The sequence below is a fragment of the Lichenostomus cassidix genome, chromosome 1Aa, assembly GCF_008360975.1.
Source record: "Lichenostomus cassidix isolate B80296 chromosome 1Aa, HeHo_3.0, whole genome shotgun sequence".
NCBI classification, from domain to species: domain Eukaryota; kingdom Metazoa; phylum Chordata; class Aves; order Passeriformes; family Meliphagidae; genus Lichenostomus; species Lichenostomus cassidix.
In genome coordinates, this window is record NC_139480.1 from 3,160,850 (window position 1) to 3,179,708 (window position 18,859).

General features: G+C 39.9%; 1 protein-coding gene across 3 annotated transcripts in view; it reads right to left on the reverse strand.

Moving 5' to 3' along the window:
- The window catches only part of MKLN1 (muskelin 1), a 94,257-nt gene that overhangs the window by 70,459 nt on the left and 4,939 nt on the right, over window positions 1–18,859 (reverse strand). For all 3 annotated transcript variants that reach the window (XM_085082032.1, XM_085082051.1, XM_085082042.1), the window contains exons 2-4: window positions 9,491–9,560; window positions 1,878–2,020; window positions 348–436 (exon numbers count right to left, since the gene is read on the reverse strand). In XM_085082032.1, coding sequence (XP_084938158.1) covers window positions 348–436; window positions 1,878–2,020; window positions 9,491–9,560 — 302 coding nt within the window. The remainder of the gene's footprint in view (window positions 1–347; window positions 437–1,877; window positions 2,021–9,490; window positions 9,561–18,859) is intronic.

Here is an 18,859-nt window from a genome sequence, read left to right on the forward strand (position 1 = left end):
GTGCTGAAACTTTTACTGGTATTTAGCTTAGTAATTTATTTAAAGCTCTATATAGCAATTCATAGGAGGACAGTAAGCAGCTTCTCCCGCAATTAGTTGACTCAACAGCTGTATTTCTGAAAATTGCTCTATTTTGCTTTCACTCCCCAGGATTTAAATTATGAAGCTACTATTTCTTATTAACAGGACTTCACTGTGTTCCAATCTAACCAGCCTAAAAGAGATGATGAAATGGAACAGCTATTGTGGATATTTTGCCTGAGCACAATGAAGTCACAAGTGCCGAGACTGGCACAAGTATCAGAAGAGATTATTTTCTACTCAGAATGCTGAAAAAATGCATTTACCTATCTTAATGAATCGACAGGGGAACATCTGTTCATCAATTTTATGCTTCAAGGTGAATGTTTCTTTGTTATAATCATTCTTTAAGCCACTGTGGGAAAAAATAAATAAGGTTACTAAATCTTACCTTGTATGTTAGGACTAGCTAATAAATGCAATCTAGGTCACGCCTGAAACCCGAATCTTGTTTCATACCACCCTGAATCACAAGTACACGTGCTGGACCAAGGCCTGGGCTGCTCTCCACCAACCTCTGCCTCCCTGGGAGGCATCAATGGGATTTTGGGTGGGAATTGGCTTTGGATCAATGCTGCTCCTCTGCACCTGGAACCCTGAGACTTCAGCTCCCGATGTGCTGAACTGCACTCTTCCATTCTCAAGAAGGAGATGGATCAGATCTCAAAATTATCGCCCTGACAAAGTGCTTTGTGATTCATTTATGGGCATTACTTTCTAAAAATATCAAATATTTGGTATAATTTATCAAAAATCTTAAGTCCATTTTTACTGAAAATACAAGTACAGGTGCCAAAAGGAGGATTTTTATTAAACTTCATCACAAGTTTAAATATCATCACAAGTGAAACGATATCAAATGTCAATAATTACTGTGATACTAAAATGCCTCTTCCCCCACAATTTTAACAGTAATAATGGCAAATTTCAAGATTGGTCTACCCAAAGAGGGAAAAAGTGTGGGAAGGGTTGTGGATAGATTCTATAAGGTCCTTGAACGATACCTGTGACATAGAATTTCCCATGTTTCTCTTTGGCTATTCTGCTTGACTACAGACAATGTAAACCCCATAAATTCCTAGGAGATGGACTTCTCTTCTGTAGGCCTCCCAAAATACACCGGTTCTTGCTACTCTTTTCTCTTGTATTCCTGGATATTTAACTCCCCTTTCCCTTTCTGAAACAGCAGACTCCTTAAAAGGTCCTTGCAAATTTACATTAGCAACTACTCAGTAGTTCTGCATAACCTGAACAGCCAAAAGGCTCCTTCTTTAGTCCCTATCAGTATAATTCCACCAAATCCAACTAAACAAAGGAAAATGCAGGTTTTCCATTTTGCCTGTTTGATTTATTTACCCATCTGAAGAAAGGCAGAGCAGCTGATTAGCTCAGATATTTATGGCTGCAACAAGGTTTTTGGCATGGGGAGGTAGCTTGGGCTTTTAAAAGCTATTTTTAAGTTCCCAACACCTGGGGAATCATTTCTCTTGTGCCTCAAGCACATGGAAGGAAGGAATCTCAATCCAGCAATGCTGCACCCTGAACTCAGCTCTTCCAAATCGCCAAGAGCTTGCTCTCCACAAATCCTCTGTGGTTAGAGCAGGATAAGGAAGGCTTCCTGGAGAGAGCATTGGGATTGCTGCTCTCTGACCTGACCATAAACACGAGGGCAGCCAATGGCAGGGTCACAACCACAGCTCTGCTCCACTGCCGGCTGTGTGGCTGCTGGGGAACCAAGGGAAGAGCATTTTGGTCCAGCCTTTACAGTTCCCAGAGCTGATGGAATCACATCTTACCTGGATAAGAGATCTGTCATATTCTCCTCATTCATCCCACCAAAGACTTTAAACTTCTTTAGATTGCAGACATGCGTTTTCTCATATTTGCCAAATGTAATGCTCTGGACTATGGCAGGTCTTTCAAGCTTCAGAATTAAATACTGTGGAAGAGAGAACAGTGAATTTTAATATTAAAGCCAAGGCTGCAAAACACACTAAGGGAGAAGCATTACAGCCTCCAAATACTCAGTTTACAAAGCCAGAGAATGAAAGTGAAGATGAAGCCTCCCCATTATGGTATTTTGTCATTTGTTCCTGGAATGAAGGAAAGGTTTTTTAAGAATATTACTTTAAAAGCAGTTTATCTAAGAAAAAGATTTGGTTGAACTACTTATTCCTAGCAATTCTATTCAGGGCTTACATATATTCCTTTAAGTTGGACACAAGACTTCCTGAAATCTGGCAAATAGGATCAAACTACAGAGAGTGAAGATTCAAACGCCCACTACAGCCTGAAATGAAACCTAAACTGAATACACAATTAGATAAATACAGTATGTTCCACATGCTAAGAGAACATCAAATTACTTTTCTTCTCTGGGCTGATGCTGTTTAACCACTGAACACAAAGTTTGGCACGTGGCAAACACAAGAACCAACTGCTTATTAACCATCCCAAATAAAACTGAGCCACTTAATGACAGTAAAGGAGCTTTACATGGAAAATGATGAAAATGTTCTCCCTTGCTGAACACTTGCTACCCTCTTACACTGGGTGGACACAATCTGTGTATGAACAGTCAGATTATCTATACTCAAGCCACAGCTACCAGCTTCACCAGCACTGCTGGAGGAAAAGGTCTGTTCCCATGGAAAACCAGGCGCACCATTTCATAGCATTTTCCCCTACCAAACAGGTCTTGGGGGAAGTCTGGGGACACCTTGTTCTGCAGAATACATTGAGTTTTACATCTGAAAGCAGTGCGTTTCATTTTCTTCCCCAATTTCTCAGAAATAAGCAGTGCACCACAGAGCACCGAGGCACAGCACAGAATGACAATTATTCATCGTGCTGGATTTTGTTACAAAACCCTGTCATCAGGACTCCAGCACAAGCAGATCAGCACGTTGTAGGACACCTCCCACCACAGCCTCTGCTGGTGGCCCTGTCCTCCAAGCAGCAGCACTGCCAAGCCAGACAGGACGCCTGATTTTTGGTCTTTCATCGACATCAAGTAGAGTTTTTTGCATGTGTGTGACTGTTTTCTGTGGATCCTGAGTAGAGACTGAGTAGCACCTCCTATGCTAAACAACTCCATCAGTAGCACAGTCTTACCCTAGAAAGGTAATTTTTGGGAAAGCAGCAGAAAAGACTCACCCATCCATTTACTTCTCAGTCTTTTATTTTTGTCCCAGCCCTATAAAGCAACTAATTCTCAAGCTAGGAGCAGTACTGATATTGTTCAGGAGAGCACCAGGATAGTGTTGTGTAACCTCAATGGCTGGTTCCCATTACATTTACAAAAAGCTTAGATTAAAAGAAATACTTATTCATAAAGCAGTTACATACGAAGATGTAGACAGGATAGGTACTAATAGCAGATTTACTGTCAAAGATGTTTCCAGCATCTCAAATTTTTTCAGAATGAAGAAAATAAGCCAGTATCAGCACTGTGAGGGTAAAACAGAAGAATGCTTTGGTGCTTTTCCGAATACTTTTAATAAAAAATTTCTAGTTTTGTGAAGAACACCATCCACCTAAACATCAGAACCCACTGTTAATTTAAGTAGCAGCAAGCCATGCTGCTGTCTCAAAGTAATTCCCAAACTTCAGAAAAAAACCCACTAAAATTCTATGCAGAAAACTGATTTTATAAAGCACAAGAAAGGAAAGGATGAGCAAAAGGACGGTCCTTTAATGAGCAAGGCAGCACTTGATACATGGCACAGCCTGCTGCCAAAATTCCCATACAGAACAGACAGTACACAATGTCTAAGAACTCCTCCTACACCATCATATCTTCCCTGCAGATTTCTCCCAAAGCTGGAAAAGTGAAGCCAGCACTACCAGCAATTGCAATTCTTAATCCTGCTGGAATCTCAAACCTAATGCCTGGGCCATGAACACATACTTTCTCAAGTACCACACAAGATTTGCAAAAACTTGGCACAAACGTCATCCTGCATTATTCAATTCTTACCCTAAATTAAGAGAGAGAAAACCAGGACTGCAGTAAAATCCTTCATGCCTGGAAGGGAGCAAAGCACAGCAATTACTCCACATGGGCAGCAGTGATTTCTTAACCCTACAGACAGAGAGGGAACTCTGCCGCCCTCCTTGCCACTTCCACACATCCCACCACCTGCTGAGTCATGCAGACCTTACAGAAAATAGAAACACAAAAGCTAAACTCAACCCTTTTTTGTGAATTGTCTGCTGATTGATATGGAAACAAAGAACAGATTTGCTATAAAACCCTGTGCCTACATACGTATTTTTCTGGTTTTCAACGCATACACACACATATCAAACTGAAAGACTTCCAAACTAAAAGGGAAATTTAGATTAGCTATTAGGAATAAATTCTTTACTGTGAGGGTGGTGAGACCCTGGCAGGGTTGCCCAGAGAGGCTGGAGATTCCCTACCCCTGGAAGAGTTCAAGGCCAGGTTGGGTGCCTTGGAGCAACCTGGTTTAGTGGAAGTGTGGTGGAATGTGATGATCTCTAAGGTCCCTTCTAAACCAATCCATTCTATGTAATTCTGTGATACATATAGAAATATAAAGATGCACTTTTGGGTTTCTATACAAACACACACCACTGCCACTTTGTGGGTACCAGCTACGAATCTCACTGATGCTGGAAAAACACACTGCCTCAGCTAACAGCTGGCTGCATGGATATTTTTGGACTGCTACCAGGATTTTAGCTGTGACAGACTATTCTCTGTAGCTCTGAAAGATGTGACAGAAGTGTCTGTAAGATCAAGTGATTTATTCAACCTGGAGAGAACATTCTATGAGATTTCAGGCAAATACATACACCAAGATATTCGACACTTTTCCATTTTATTGCTATGAGCAACATTAGCACATTTAATGTCCACGTATTCATGCAGCATGCCAAAAATCCAAATTATAACTGAAGTGTTTGTCCATTAGAACATGGCACAAAGATACTAACTGGCACGACTGAGCAAAAACCTCAGCCCAGTTGTTAGGCCTCAAATCACAGCACTAACAAAAATGATGCTACAAAATACTCAAAGAGCAAAACTTCTGGTTTCTGATTCAACGTATTTGTAAGTAAATACAGCACCTCAATATCTCCTTACAGTGCACCCCGAAAAAAAGAAGCAAGTCCAGCCTTCTCACACTGGGAGCTGCAACAAATTCCAAACTTTTCTGAAGCTCTGGTCTGTGCTACCATTTGATGACAACCATATGCAGGCTGCTGCATCACACAACTGGGTGTCAGTTTTATTAATGTACTTCAAATTAATTCCTGATACAATCTACACAGCAGGATGGAAATCAGAGGAAAACTGCTCTTCAGATGCAAAACTGAAACCAATTGTTTGGACAACACTACTAACTTTATACATATGCTCTTAAACTGCTCAAAATTCACATCTCAACCACACTGGAATGGGCTGCCCAGGGAGCAGGTGGCAGAGTCACCAACCCTGGAGATGTCCAAAAAACAAGTGGATGTGGCATTTAACTAGACCCTGGCACTGAGAAGGTGGTGATTGGTCAAAGGTTGGACTCATATGATCTCAGAGGTCTTTTCCAATCTAATTGATTCTGTGATTAAACATGCTGAACCAGATTCCAAACTGCACTACACAAGCTGCCTGTACAACTAAAGTCACACTGTATTTTATCAATTTCTTTCTCTTTAACCAGTTCTGCTCAAGCATTTTTTTAATTACGGAACAGTGACGCTTATATTGCATGTAAAAATAAAACCCACAAAATAACAAGGGCTGCCCTTGTCCAAGACACAAACATCTCGATTGCTCTTGCAATTAAGTTGGTAGCTAAATAAAAATCTATGCTTTTGTTCTACACATTATTAATCAAGCCACTCAGGGGAATTAAATGCTGTTCTACACAGTCTTCCACATCAGATCATCACTGCAATCATCAGGATGAGCCTTTCTGACAGTGCTGTGGTCTTCAGCATCACCAGCCTCATTGCTTCACACTTCCTATGTAAGCCGAGAACAACATTAAAAATAGAACCATCAGCCCTCTCCTGCCTGAATAGGTTACTACATAACAGGTTTGTTATTAAATATATAATTTCTGGGTCATCTATTTCAAGACTGAAGAAAGATATCTAGTTTAATAAACAGAAAAACAGCTGTCAGATGTATTTCCTTTCACTGGCACTCATTCATAACCAACTGGTGGCATCCATGGCCACGAAAATTATTTAACTCTACCATACCCATGAAGCCAGAAAAAACCCTTACTAAATACAGTCACGTGGCAGCATTTCAAGTGACTACACTTCCACTTTCATTTTCCTTCCCTTTTCAAAAATGTTTGGTATGGACTTTGGTCCATTTACTGCATTGTCATTGAGCTAATGAACACATTTTGATGTTTTTACCTATGTAAAAACATTCTGATTCGTGCTCTGAAAAAAAAAGGTGCCTGGAAAGGTCTTGTTTCACTCAACAAGGGAAGGGGATAAACCAATGTTTAGGGACTCACTCATATTTTTACCTCTAAGCCAGCACAGCACCATCACCTTGACAGGGAATTGCTAAACCCTGGCACCAAGGTGAGGCACTGAGGAGACAAACACACGCGATCAGGACTGCAGAGCTTATTAAAATATCTCACATTGAGCACAATGGCCATCAGTCCTTGTCTTGTGCCATAGCCCTGGGTTCAGCTAATAAAGTTGGGAACAAGGAGAGCTTTATTTCCCTGAGTTTTAGCTCGCTTCCTGTCCGGCCCGTTATGGCCACCCACACACTCGAGCAAGTGCGTCACTGCACAAGTGACCAGTTTTTAACTGAAGTGCTGCCAATACACCACCCCTAAAATGCTTTGCAACTTCATTTGCTATAGGATCCATGATGTTTATTCTGGGGATTAAAAATTCTATGTATATATCAGCAATTTTTGGAATATGAACTACTCGGCTTTTAACAAAGTAACTGGGATTCCCTCAAATTCTCTCCTCACCACACTTATAATTCAATCCTCCACTGTTTCAACTGAAGTCTTCCAAGCTAAAATTCTGCTGTAAGGACCTCAGCCACCAGGAAAAACAAGGAAGCAGAACACCTATATATAAGTTCTTCCTGCACTTAAATGTGGCGGTCTTTCAATGGACAAGGTACAGTAACTGTTTTGATCAAAATGCAACCAAATCTGGAGATCTTTTGTCAGGTATGAGACAACACAAATGTGAACTGCTTCTATATACATAGAAATAACAAAAACTGCACTCTTTGCACACAGGACTCTTCTGCAGATTTTTGTTTCCCATTTCCTCTTTCCAGCTAATTTTTCAACACAGAAATTAAACTGCAAAAACATGCTTTGCATGAATAATTAAACACTCAGATTAGAAACATGAGAATTATCTGAAGTATAGAGTACTTTACATAGTATAAAGGCACTGAAAATACATCATCTCTCTTACTCAGTGCTCAGGATTGGGCTTGCTGAACACACAAGCAGCTACACAGGATTTTATGTTCTCACTATTAGATGCATAGATTCATGCAAGAGGATACAGCAGTATTGTCTTTTCAAGTTTTTTCTGTTAGTTTTGTCTTTAAGTAATAGAATAAAACTCAAATACTGTCTTGCCAATCTCAGTTTCCCCTACAAGGACTAATTTTTTCGAGTCAGAACTTAACTCTGGATACCTAATATATGTCTCAGTATGGGACATACAGGTAGATAATTATAGTGTTAATTCATCCCTCTCCTACCAAAAAGTTTGGTTTAAATGCCTTGCTTAGCATGCAGAGCAGTGCCCAACTCTCCAGGGCAGGAGTCGAGTCATTCTGCAACAACATCTCCATTCAGATCACAACTCATTCACATAAATTTTTTGGAAGACATCTCTTTAACAAGCTCATGTGGTTTCTACAGAAGTCTGACACTCTAATTAATCCCTGCCTAATCTACATGTCTGAGTATAACCTGCATCACTGCTTGTCTGCCTTAAGTGTAAGCTGGGAATATTCTAAAGCATCACTTACAGGAGGTGTGTTCCCATTCCAGAATCAGATTTTTAAAAGCACAAAATGTTCATGATGGCCCAGAAATTAAAACGCAAATTTGAGCAACAACTAAGAGCACATCTCAGATAAAAAACCCAGTCCAAAGACACACCATGAGCCAACTCTGCCTTGGGAACAAAAACATCCCAAGAAAAATAATGTGCTTCCTGCATGAAAGAAACTAAAGGATGGCACAGACTGGGACACAATCCATGCTCAATACCCATTACTCTGCAATCCATAGTTCCTGGACAGACTAAAACTGCTTCAGGCTATGGATTAAAATCGTATGCTGTTTATCAAAATATAAATATGTAAAATAATCAAATTAAAAGAGCAGTAGATGCACAGAGGAATCAATAGGATCAGTATCAGTCTTCACAATCAGGTTTAAGGAACATCTTAATGAAATACAAAGGACAGCTTTCCTTCTCCTCTAAAAAACCCCAAAACCCTAACTTTATAGACACAATGACACAGAAGGATTGATCAGAAAATTCAAGTGAAAGCTCTTCAGCTGGAGCAGATGACCTGCTGCTCTAGGCAGACACCACTGCAGACTATGGATTTTTAACACAACTCCAAGGCAAAGCAGCAAGGTTTACCTGGAGATAAGTCCTGTGAGATTTCACTCAAGAGGAATACTTGGATTAAATAAGTAGATAAGCAGAACTTTGCATGAGAGAGACACTGAGCACAACACTCTGCTGTGTATCAGTGCTTTAAACAAAGAACTGAAAACAAGCAGCATAAGAGACACAGAAGCTGATTAAACCATATCAGAGTAATAAGGTACAGATCTAACACAGAGAGAAGGACAACATTCACTGGAGGAAAAAAAGTGGAAAAGCATTTTCTGGATAATCTAACAGGCTTGATACTAGTGAGAAAGCAAATTAGATGCTAAAATCAATACAAATCTTATTTTAATAAGGTGCTTAATCAGCAGAAGAGATGATATTCGTGTCTCTAACCAGAGGTCACATTTCTAAACGTGCTGTTAGGAGAAACAAACACAAACTCCTTAGATCTGGGATTCGAGGCCAAGAACCTCCAACAGCCTCCAGTAGTGCTGACAAAGGGGGAGCTGCATGCCTCATTAGCAGCTTAATCTCACCATAAGGTTTGATTATTTCCAGCATGACCACGATTGTCAAGGTCCTGAAACATCCCCCGCAATGAAGTGCTTCTAGAAAGATAAAAAATTGCTAGAAATATAAATATCTAATGTACTAACAACCTCAATTTTTCTCAGAGAAGGAAGCCTATAAATATGTCAATCTCAACAGCAGCAGCTGACATTTAAAATAAAAACCCCAACATACATTAAGGTGTACAACACAGCTACAGAGTAACAGAGATTCAGGAGCTTACCTGGGGAGGATAATTGCTTTCTGAAGACCATCTTGAGGATTGATCATTGGGCCTATCCACCAAGATATTCCTAAAAAACAAGAAGCCAGAAGTAATTTAAATAAGAGCTGCGTATTTTAGATCTTCAATAAATGTGCTGCACATTCAGATCAATAACATTCTCATGCAACTACCTAAATCATTAGGTACAGACTCAGGTTCTCTCCTCCTCCTTTATTAAAGATTTTCTACATTGCTATTTTACAGGACCCATCAAAATACGCCTTCAAGCTTTGTGGTTGTGAAACAGAGCTCCAAGTTGCAAAATTTAAAAAATCCAAATTGTGAAATAAATGTAAAACAGATGAATTGACATAAGCCTAAGTCTGTAATGGAGTGGAAAAAATGGGCTTATTCACCTCAGTGGATAAGAACTTTCCAATAAAGTCAAAATGATGAGCAGTTGGAGGGTTAGTAAGCCTAAAACTCTCCTTTAGTAGATAGGCAATACCAAAATGAAGAGAGAAGACTGGTAACCTACTTAAGCTTTCCTGGAGCATGGAAGGTGACCACCTAAGTCATGCCAAATTTTAACAAGTATTTTTCATGAGTTACAAGCCCAGAACAACACACAAGAAAGCAGAAGTTCAACTCCTCAACTTGCAAAATTCAGTTGCTTTCTTCAGCTGGAAATAGTACAATACTTAGGTATTTAACAAATTCAAAATAGTTGGGTTTTGGCTAAAATTAAACAGACTCATCATGACAGTTACACGACACATCTGCTTTCTCTCCTATAACCATGCAGAAGAGCTTGCGTCCCAGATTAAACTAAAAAAAACCAAACTAAAAATCCCTATAAAATATATAATTATTGGCAAGGTGACAATGCACCACCTGCTGGACAGGGCTTGTGAGCTCTACGACATCCAACTAATGAACTCGTCAGCTCAAAAAACTTATGTAAAAAGAAGGAAACAGTCATCAAAAGGCTTATGCCATCTCCATCTGCTGTGTAGGAGGAAAAGAACACGAGCATCTGGATTACTACAAAGGGCTGGAGGAAAAAGCGCTCCAATGAAAGCTCCGAAGGGAAAAAGGTTAAGTCAGAGGTTGAGCATTAACAGACAGAGAAATTAGCTGGTTCTTTCCACACGGCACAGCCCGAAATCACCGCAGTAGCAACAGTATCCAGGCAGTCCCACGATGAGACAAGGGACGCGGCCAGGAGCCAGAGCAGGGTGGCCTCTTAAATCTGAACACTTTCCAGAGCTGGCCAAGTGTCTATCCATAGAGAACACCTTAGGATTTTCACACAGCGAAGGAATAAAACTGAGGTTCCCCTCCCTTTAGCTACTTCCCACCATAGCACAGCATTTATTAACACAGCGATGCCAGAACCAAGCCAGGTCTGTGGCTGCTTTATTCACCCAACCCCACTCGGGATAATGCAATAGAGCAGCACTGCCCTCTGCTCCAGCCCCAAATAAAAGAACATGGCTCTGCATAATCAAACATCCAGCTGAAAACATCATTTGGAGTGCAAAGAGACTCAACTCCAAGAGAAAACCTGACCCTGTCTTTAATTACAACTGGGACAAAACAAACCAACCTAAGCAATGGGAAGAATTTGGGAACTGAGACACGCATTTCCCATAAAAGCTGCCAGTCTGAAAGCTAAGTCACCATTAGAAACCACAAGACTTGCTTTGGAGAAGAATCACACCTGCATTCTCCTGTACCATGCCTCAGGCAAGACATGGTATTTAATAAATTCTTAATACCTCTTACTATCTAGAGAGAATAAAAAAAAAGCTAAACTTAAAGATATGTATCTTATATTAAATACTTTAGGGATACAAAGGCAGGTAAAACTGTATGGCTTTTCTCCTTTACGGAACTTTATCCTAATCCTGGAATGCAAGAAGACAAGTTACCCTACGGAATAAATTTTATTTATGATTCCATTACATTTGTTTAAACATTAGACAATAAACTCTCCATGCATTGAGCAACATTTGCAGGAATTGGCACTGCTACATGGTCAGATAATGCCCAGCTGGAAAGAGGCATTTTATACCTGGGACAGATCCCAAATAACATATTTTTAGAAGCAGATTTGTTTGCTTCTCCAGGTCAAAGATCAGGCTGCCACAACCAAGGAAGATCTCAATCAGGACAGCTAGACAAGATAAAAATTCTTCAGCACAAAGAGAGAGAGAAGGGACAGGCAGCTCACACAAAATTAAGGCTAAAAAGAAATGTGAAAGATAAAGATAGCAGCGCCAATGGAATTAGAAATATCTAAAAATACATGAGTTATTAATTTATTAAGATTAAACAAACATTGAAGACAGAAGTCCATGTGTACAAAGCCAATTTACCATAACAGTTTAGGAAAATTTATGAGCTTGAAAGAATTCATGCACTCCAGCAGCCATGAGACAGTAAGAAACAAACAAATGCAAATCTTTATGGCAGACGCCTCTTTCCATGTAAAGCCCTTTTTCTGGACATCACAAAACTCCTACACAGTACCCGGAGGGAGGCTTTGCAGATATGACACCTAGATTAAAATCTGAGAAACTTTAGAACTGAAAATTCCATTAACACAACGACTTTCCATGTAATTTTCGCAAGACATTAAAAAAAAACCAAAAAAAGAGGTATTTGTAAGCCCTCGAGCTACCACAAGTACCAGTGGTTTTACGCAAGCTTTTCCTGAGAAAAAAACAACCCGTTAAACGTGGTTTGAGATAACTTCTAATCATCAGCTGTGGATACAAGATCGAGTCTAGCATGAATCTACAACATTGCCAAGAGGGACCACCCCACCCACACGCAAAGGATCCTCCCCCTCCCTACACCAGCAGCTATAATAATGATTTGCATAAATAACTTCTTTAGTCAGATCAGTTCTCCAGTTCAGCTCATCCCAGCGGCAGCACAAACTGAGACTAAAAGATGAGCAGCTGGATCCCGACAAGGGGTTCACAATGGAGTGAATTCCCAATCCCCCCTACTAAAGCAACTACTTTAGTAAAGCAACTACTAAAATAATGAGATGACCTGGTACCTCTGCTATGAAAAGCAAAGCAGGAGGAGCCATTTTATTAACACCACAAGCAATTCCAGAGGTGGCACTGGTGTGCCTCATTTCCTAACCTGGCTGCCTGCACAGCTCTCAGCACTAATCCTTACTGTAAGCATTCCCATCGCTAAAAAGTGGATGGTTCCATGCAAAAAGCTCTTGGCAGAAAAGCACAGTGCAAGTTTCTTTTTATTACCCAGGCAGACACTGGTCTTGAAACTGCTGGAAGGAGATAATTTTTCCTTTTACCAACCCAGAAATCATCATATCCTTTGTGCCAGCTGCTGGCTGATCTCTGCTGGAATGACAGAGATGTCCCCATGTCTGGGGACTTCTCTGTGCAAAGAGCTCTGTGGGCTCAAGCATGACTATCACTAAGGGAGAGTTTTTCTTTGCTCCAGGGGGGAAGGGAGAAATAAGATGACTTTGCAGAATGTGCAGCAAATTAGGTTTAAGGCTGCTATAATTTGCATCTAACCTAAATATTTTCATGGAGCTGCTATTAGAGAAATTCATGACTTTAGGAATGAGTCTTTAAGAATAAACAAATCCCAAACACTCGCTTCGCTTGGCACATTCACATGGCTCTTCAGAGAGCAGCTGTGCAGGAAAGGGCACAGGCATCACTAACAGCACTTGGAACTCAGACTCTCTTCTAGAAAATCGTAGAGGTACTGTGGCATTACACTGCAAAAAGCACTTGGAGGGTTAGGAAAACACAGACTGGCTGGAAATGGACTAAACTCTTGCTCCAGGGGTGTCCACGTGATGATTCTTTCAGTTTTTCCTACAACCATCCCAAAAGAAAGAATACAGCAACTGGAATACACGGACTAGAATTTCCACTAAGTCCACTGTAAGAATAGGTGGACCAAATTATTCCAAACATGTGGAACCATCTCAGCAGCCAGCAGAAAGCATCCACGGAGATAATCCTGCCTAGCCTAGACACTGGAATGTACACATAGTCTTAACCAAGAAAAATGGGGGGAAAAAACTCCTCACCACCAAAAAAACCCAACGGATCTGGAAAGAACTACAGAATCTCTTTCTCCTGCAACTCCCAAATACTCACTACAATTTATAGTGGTTTCAAATCACCTGGCTGCAATGTTTGAAAACCTGCATGTACCTATGGCTGTCCCCTAAAGCAGGTCAAAAAACGCTTTCTGGATTCTGCTGTAGTTTCTTTCCTTCCCACTGGAAAAGTTCTCTACTTTAAGCAGCAGAAGGATGTAAAGATACGAAAATGTGTTGATTGAAACACAGTGAAAATGCAAAGTTATTAAGTAGTATGTAGATCCATTCAGGAAAAAAAGTTTTTTAGGACTGGGCGTTGTTTTTTTGGTTACAACACAGGATTTCTTAACTTCTTGCATAACAAAACAAAGTTTGAGTAAAACATGTGCAAGAGTGCATAGTTTTAAATATAATGTCATGGAATTTGCCAACTTTCTGCTCAATTTTGCTTCATCTCCTCAGCCATCTCACACCCTCATCCTGTACGTTATAAACCTACTTCTATCAAAAATAAAATAGCTTAGTAAGAACAGGATAACAAAAATAAACTGAAGGATTTAGAAATCACCTTACAGAAATACACTTATCAGATCACAGCTGACTACACTGGACAACAAACCTGGCATTACTTAGCTCTGGCCTAGAAACAGCTCAATTAAAATCATGTTCTTGATCTTTTCAATGAAAAGTTTGCTTTTTGTTTTCTAAGTTGCCTATAATCACTGCCAGACCAACCAGACTGCTTCTTAAATGCAAAATGACCCTGTTGCAGACATTTCCAGTAAGGCAAGTTAGGAAATACTTTTTTTTTGCTCCCCCCATCTCGTTAAGACTTTTTTAAACAAGATGTTTTTGACTCATCAGTTCTTCCTCCAGACATGCTAGGAATTAAATACTACCAATAGTGACTAGAACTGCAGCAGTGTAGTGAATTCCCAAGAAGTTACAGAATCATTGGGGTTGGGAAAGCCTTAAGATGACCAAGTCCAACCATTAACCCAGCACTGCCAAGGCCACCACTAAACCATGCCCCCAAGTACCACATCTATGTGTCTTTAAAATTACCCAGGGATGGTGATTCCACAACTGCTCCAGACAGCTGTGCCAGGGCTGGACAACCCTTTTGGTGAAGAATCTCTTCCTGATATCCAATCTAACCCTCCCCTGGCACAACTTGAGGTCATTTACAAGTTATAAGAGCCTGGTAAATAACTTCTATTCCAGTGACACTCACCAACCCTAAATCACGGATTAAACTTTTGACTGTGTCACTGAGAGATTCAAATCCTTGGTGGCAAGAGCTCCCAGCTCCAGGCTGGGAATATCAATATTAGCACAGAGGAAAAACAAACAGGAGAAAAAATGAAGTCAGGCTTATTCACTTATATTGTACCCACAGTAACCACGCATCACAGATGATTACCAGGCTAACTGTCCCAACATTTAGGGATTATAGTTTAGATGCAATTTCACTGCTAAGTGATGCTGAGAATCTTCTAAGCTTGAAAAATCACCAAGGTTTGTTCTCTTCGTGCACCAGCTTTGGGTTTAAATTTAAGAATTGTTAGATCACTGAAATAGATCTTTTCTATATACTTTAATTAATGTATATCTGCTTTTTTATAAGAAAATAACTTTAAATGCTGGTGATATTAGTGAACTCAGTGATTGTAAGATCATCTGAAACAGTTTCTTTTACTCCTTTCTTACTCTCTGTTCATTTGTACATGTCCAAGACACAAGGATATTTGAGGACACAAGGATATTTGAAATCCAACCTTTTAACCAAGATAAAATACCAGAAGTATCTTTATTTCCCTGAGTAGAAATAAATCCCTGGCTTAACAAAAAGACCGAGAATAGCATGAATTTTGCTCTTCAAAATTTAAGGAAAGAGATGAAGAGATTAAACTCTTCAGTTGACTGAATTTGTAGCAAATAGGTAAAACACTGGAGTAAAATTTTCTGGAGTTTAAAACATCATCAGCCACTGGATAACAAAGTTCAGTTTTCATTTTGAGAAAATTTCACATCTAGCTGCAAAGTAGTTTAGGTCGTGTGTGAACATGGGGATTTCTACTGTCAGCAATCACCAGAAAAGTCACTAAACTTCAGCTTTCCAAATCCTCCAGAGCTCTGGTGGAGCAGCACACTTCAGTACTGCATGGTGCTCACTCCTTTCCAAAAGCATTTCCTTGGGACAGGACAGATCCTTTTAAGTAGATTAAAAGAAAGCAATGTCTAGCGCACATCTGTGTAAATCCCCTGTGCTGTATTTTGGAAGCATCACAACCTCAGTAGAGTATTTTTGTTTGACTAATGCACATATGGAATAGTTTAACGAAGGCCAGGAAGTAGATTTAAGCCTTCCACGATTTCCCAACACTGCAAGGATGCTCTTACATTCCACAGTATCTGTAATAGTTCCACTCAGGGGAAGCCACAAAACCAGACAGAGTGATTACATGTAAAGATATATATTGCTAATGTAAGCCATAAACACATCTTTAGTACTCATCAGCACCGTAACCTCACACCCAGTTAAAGTTCACCCAAAAAAGTGATGCCTGTAAAAGAACTTAAAGCAGACTATGTTCAACAAAACAGACTGAAGTGTCCTCATGCCCAAGACTGCTCCACCAAAACTCTATGGAAAACGCCTCCTGGTTCCAGGTGGGACAACTTTCACAGCTTTCCTTTCAAAATTAAGCTTCTCTCACTAACAGTGGGACTCAGGGAATGAAAAAGACAAAAAACTGATCTGGGAAAATAAGGACGTATCAGCCTGTTAAATGCTGGTTATTTGGAGAAACACAGTACAGGTCAAACATTTGACCCTGGAGTTACATTATGGAATAATTCCTTATTTTGGATCAATACACATAATTCATGCTAAAGGATACAGCAGTTCCCAAGCCAACATTACTTTCGTATTTGGCAACTTCCAAACCCTGTACCAGAAAGCAGGATTTTGAGGAGACAAAGTTAAAAGTTAACAATTGTACCCTGTCACATAAGAGCAGAGTGGGAACTCATTCATCAATTCCTTATTCACAGGTCAATTTACCTAATCCAAATTTTTTCCTCCAAGAGTAAAGAGCATCTCTTTACTAATAAAACTTTCAAGTGCAGAACAGGCTAGGAAATTGCTATTTAAATATAATTACCCTAAGAGCCAAATGCTGTTTAAACTATGTACCGACTGAAAAGGATTCCAGAAAAATACAGGTCATGTCCTAAACAGAGTTTCAATGTTTTTTCAGGCACCTTCCCAGAGCTTGAGCATGACATTACGAACCCAGCAGCCAGTCTCAAGAGGAAAGGCAGGGAAGACCAAGGAAAACACCACCAAATTCAAACTGACCAGAGCACAATTTTTCTCCATGATGGAGATCCTGTCCTCTTCCAAGAACAGCAGTAGGTGCCAGCAGAGGAAGAGCAAGCTCTATCAGCCAGTCTGCTCCTGCAGTTTAAATTCAGACACGCAGGCTGCTGTCCTCAACTCAAATAAATGGTTGTGCTCCTTGATTTAAATTGATCCAGGAAATAATTTCTCAAGGATTATGCACACTGAGTTGCAAGTGATGACTGAAATAGCAACTACCTAAAGCAACAAACCACTCTAAATCTCAGCTGTCCCTCCTCCCCTTCCAGTAACTGGTGTATTATGGAATTCAGACCCAGTGAACTTCCAGCTCACTCTTCCCATAAAATTCAACAGGCAAAAAAGAAGGAAAACTACATTTGGGTTCACAAATTTATATTAACATGCAATAAAGTCAAGCACTGGCACATTATGGAACACATCACCCTCTGTGTAAGTGATGGAATCAGTGCTGCCCACACCACTTAACCCCAACAAAAAAATCAGAATCAGATCATCAAATCAACGGTGGTGAGAAATCTGACCATTCTTTCAGCAATCTGCTAAAAACACAATGAATGTGCAGAATTAAAAACTACATCCTTTGCCATGACAAAAAAATAAACAAGCAGACTGTATGTGATGCCTGAGTAACAACAGTTGTCCCAAGGAAAACTCTGTTTCAAAAACTGGTTTAGTCTTTAAACCAGTAATTAGTAATTAATAGCTGGAAAACTTTTATTAGCCTCACAGGCTATGCAGCCACGTACACAGCAAATGATCCACAATCTGGTGATGTTAACACCTCCCATAAAAATTTTACATTCTTAATGTTCCTGTAAAATGCCATCCCAGAATAGGCTGAACATCACAGCAATACAGGTTCTGCCAGGTTGGGCACACCAGGGAACCTGAGCAATTAGCATTTCACCTTCATCCTTCTGCCAGTGAATAAACCTGTCTAATCTCTTAAATAATGTCTATATTTTAACTGGAGCCTAAAGAGATTTCGCTTGATACTACAGTGCTTGTGCTTTTCCCTAGGAAGCATGAGGTATCATAACTCATAATTCCTCATAACTTCATATTTTTGTGATTTTTTTCACTTCTTCCACCTCTGACATTTTTCTTTCTCACTAATTCACTGTATCAGACACCAAAGAAGCACCTTACAGTTATGTGTTCAATCTGTTGGCAAATTTATTTACTACAGAAATACTTTGCTCTGTAAGTACTGAATTTCAGCTTTCACAGAAAAATCCTAGGCTAGAGAAGTGATGTAAACAAGGCATAAAATGCCTGTCAGAACATGAGGTTCTCTAGAAACATCCAGAAAATCCACACAAACAAGCAGAAGGGGAAAAAATACTTTCCACTGGCCACTGGAAAGGACGAAAAGCAGAACAGAAAACATTTTTACACACAGGGTTCAGCTGAGAGGAAAGGAGTGGTCAGCTCGCTGGTTAGCCAGGGTTTGCATTCCCTGCTCATTTGAATAACTGTTGGAAGTATTGATCAATATTTGATCAATAATTACATGAAGTAATCAGCATTTACAGAGACACCCCTGTGCCTGCTCACCTTCCCACATCTAAAGGCAAAGCAATTACAAGGAAAGTGAATTGGCTACATCAAAATACTGAAGTAAAGCAAGAAAAGCTGACAACTTAAGCTGGAAAAAAAATCCATTAATGCTTATTATTAGTGAAAAATACCTCCAAAATCACAGTTCTGCAACTAGTCCACCACTGGGTCTGGTTTAGATGGCTTTAAACTGCTGAGGCCTCAGCAGAAGGTATCCTCACCTCGTAAAGGGAACAGAGCTTGGGCTCAGGGAACATAATATTAAAAATAAACCCTTTCATTAGTCATGACTGATCTCAGCTTGAACATGAGATTCTTCAAGACCTGGATG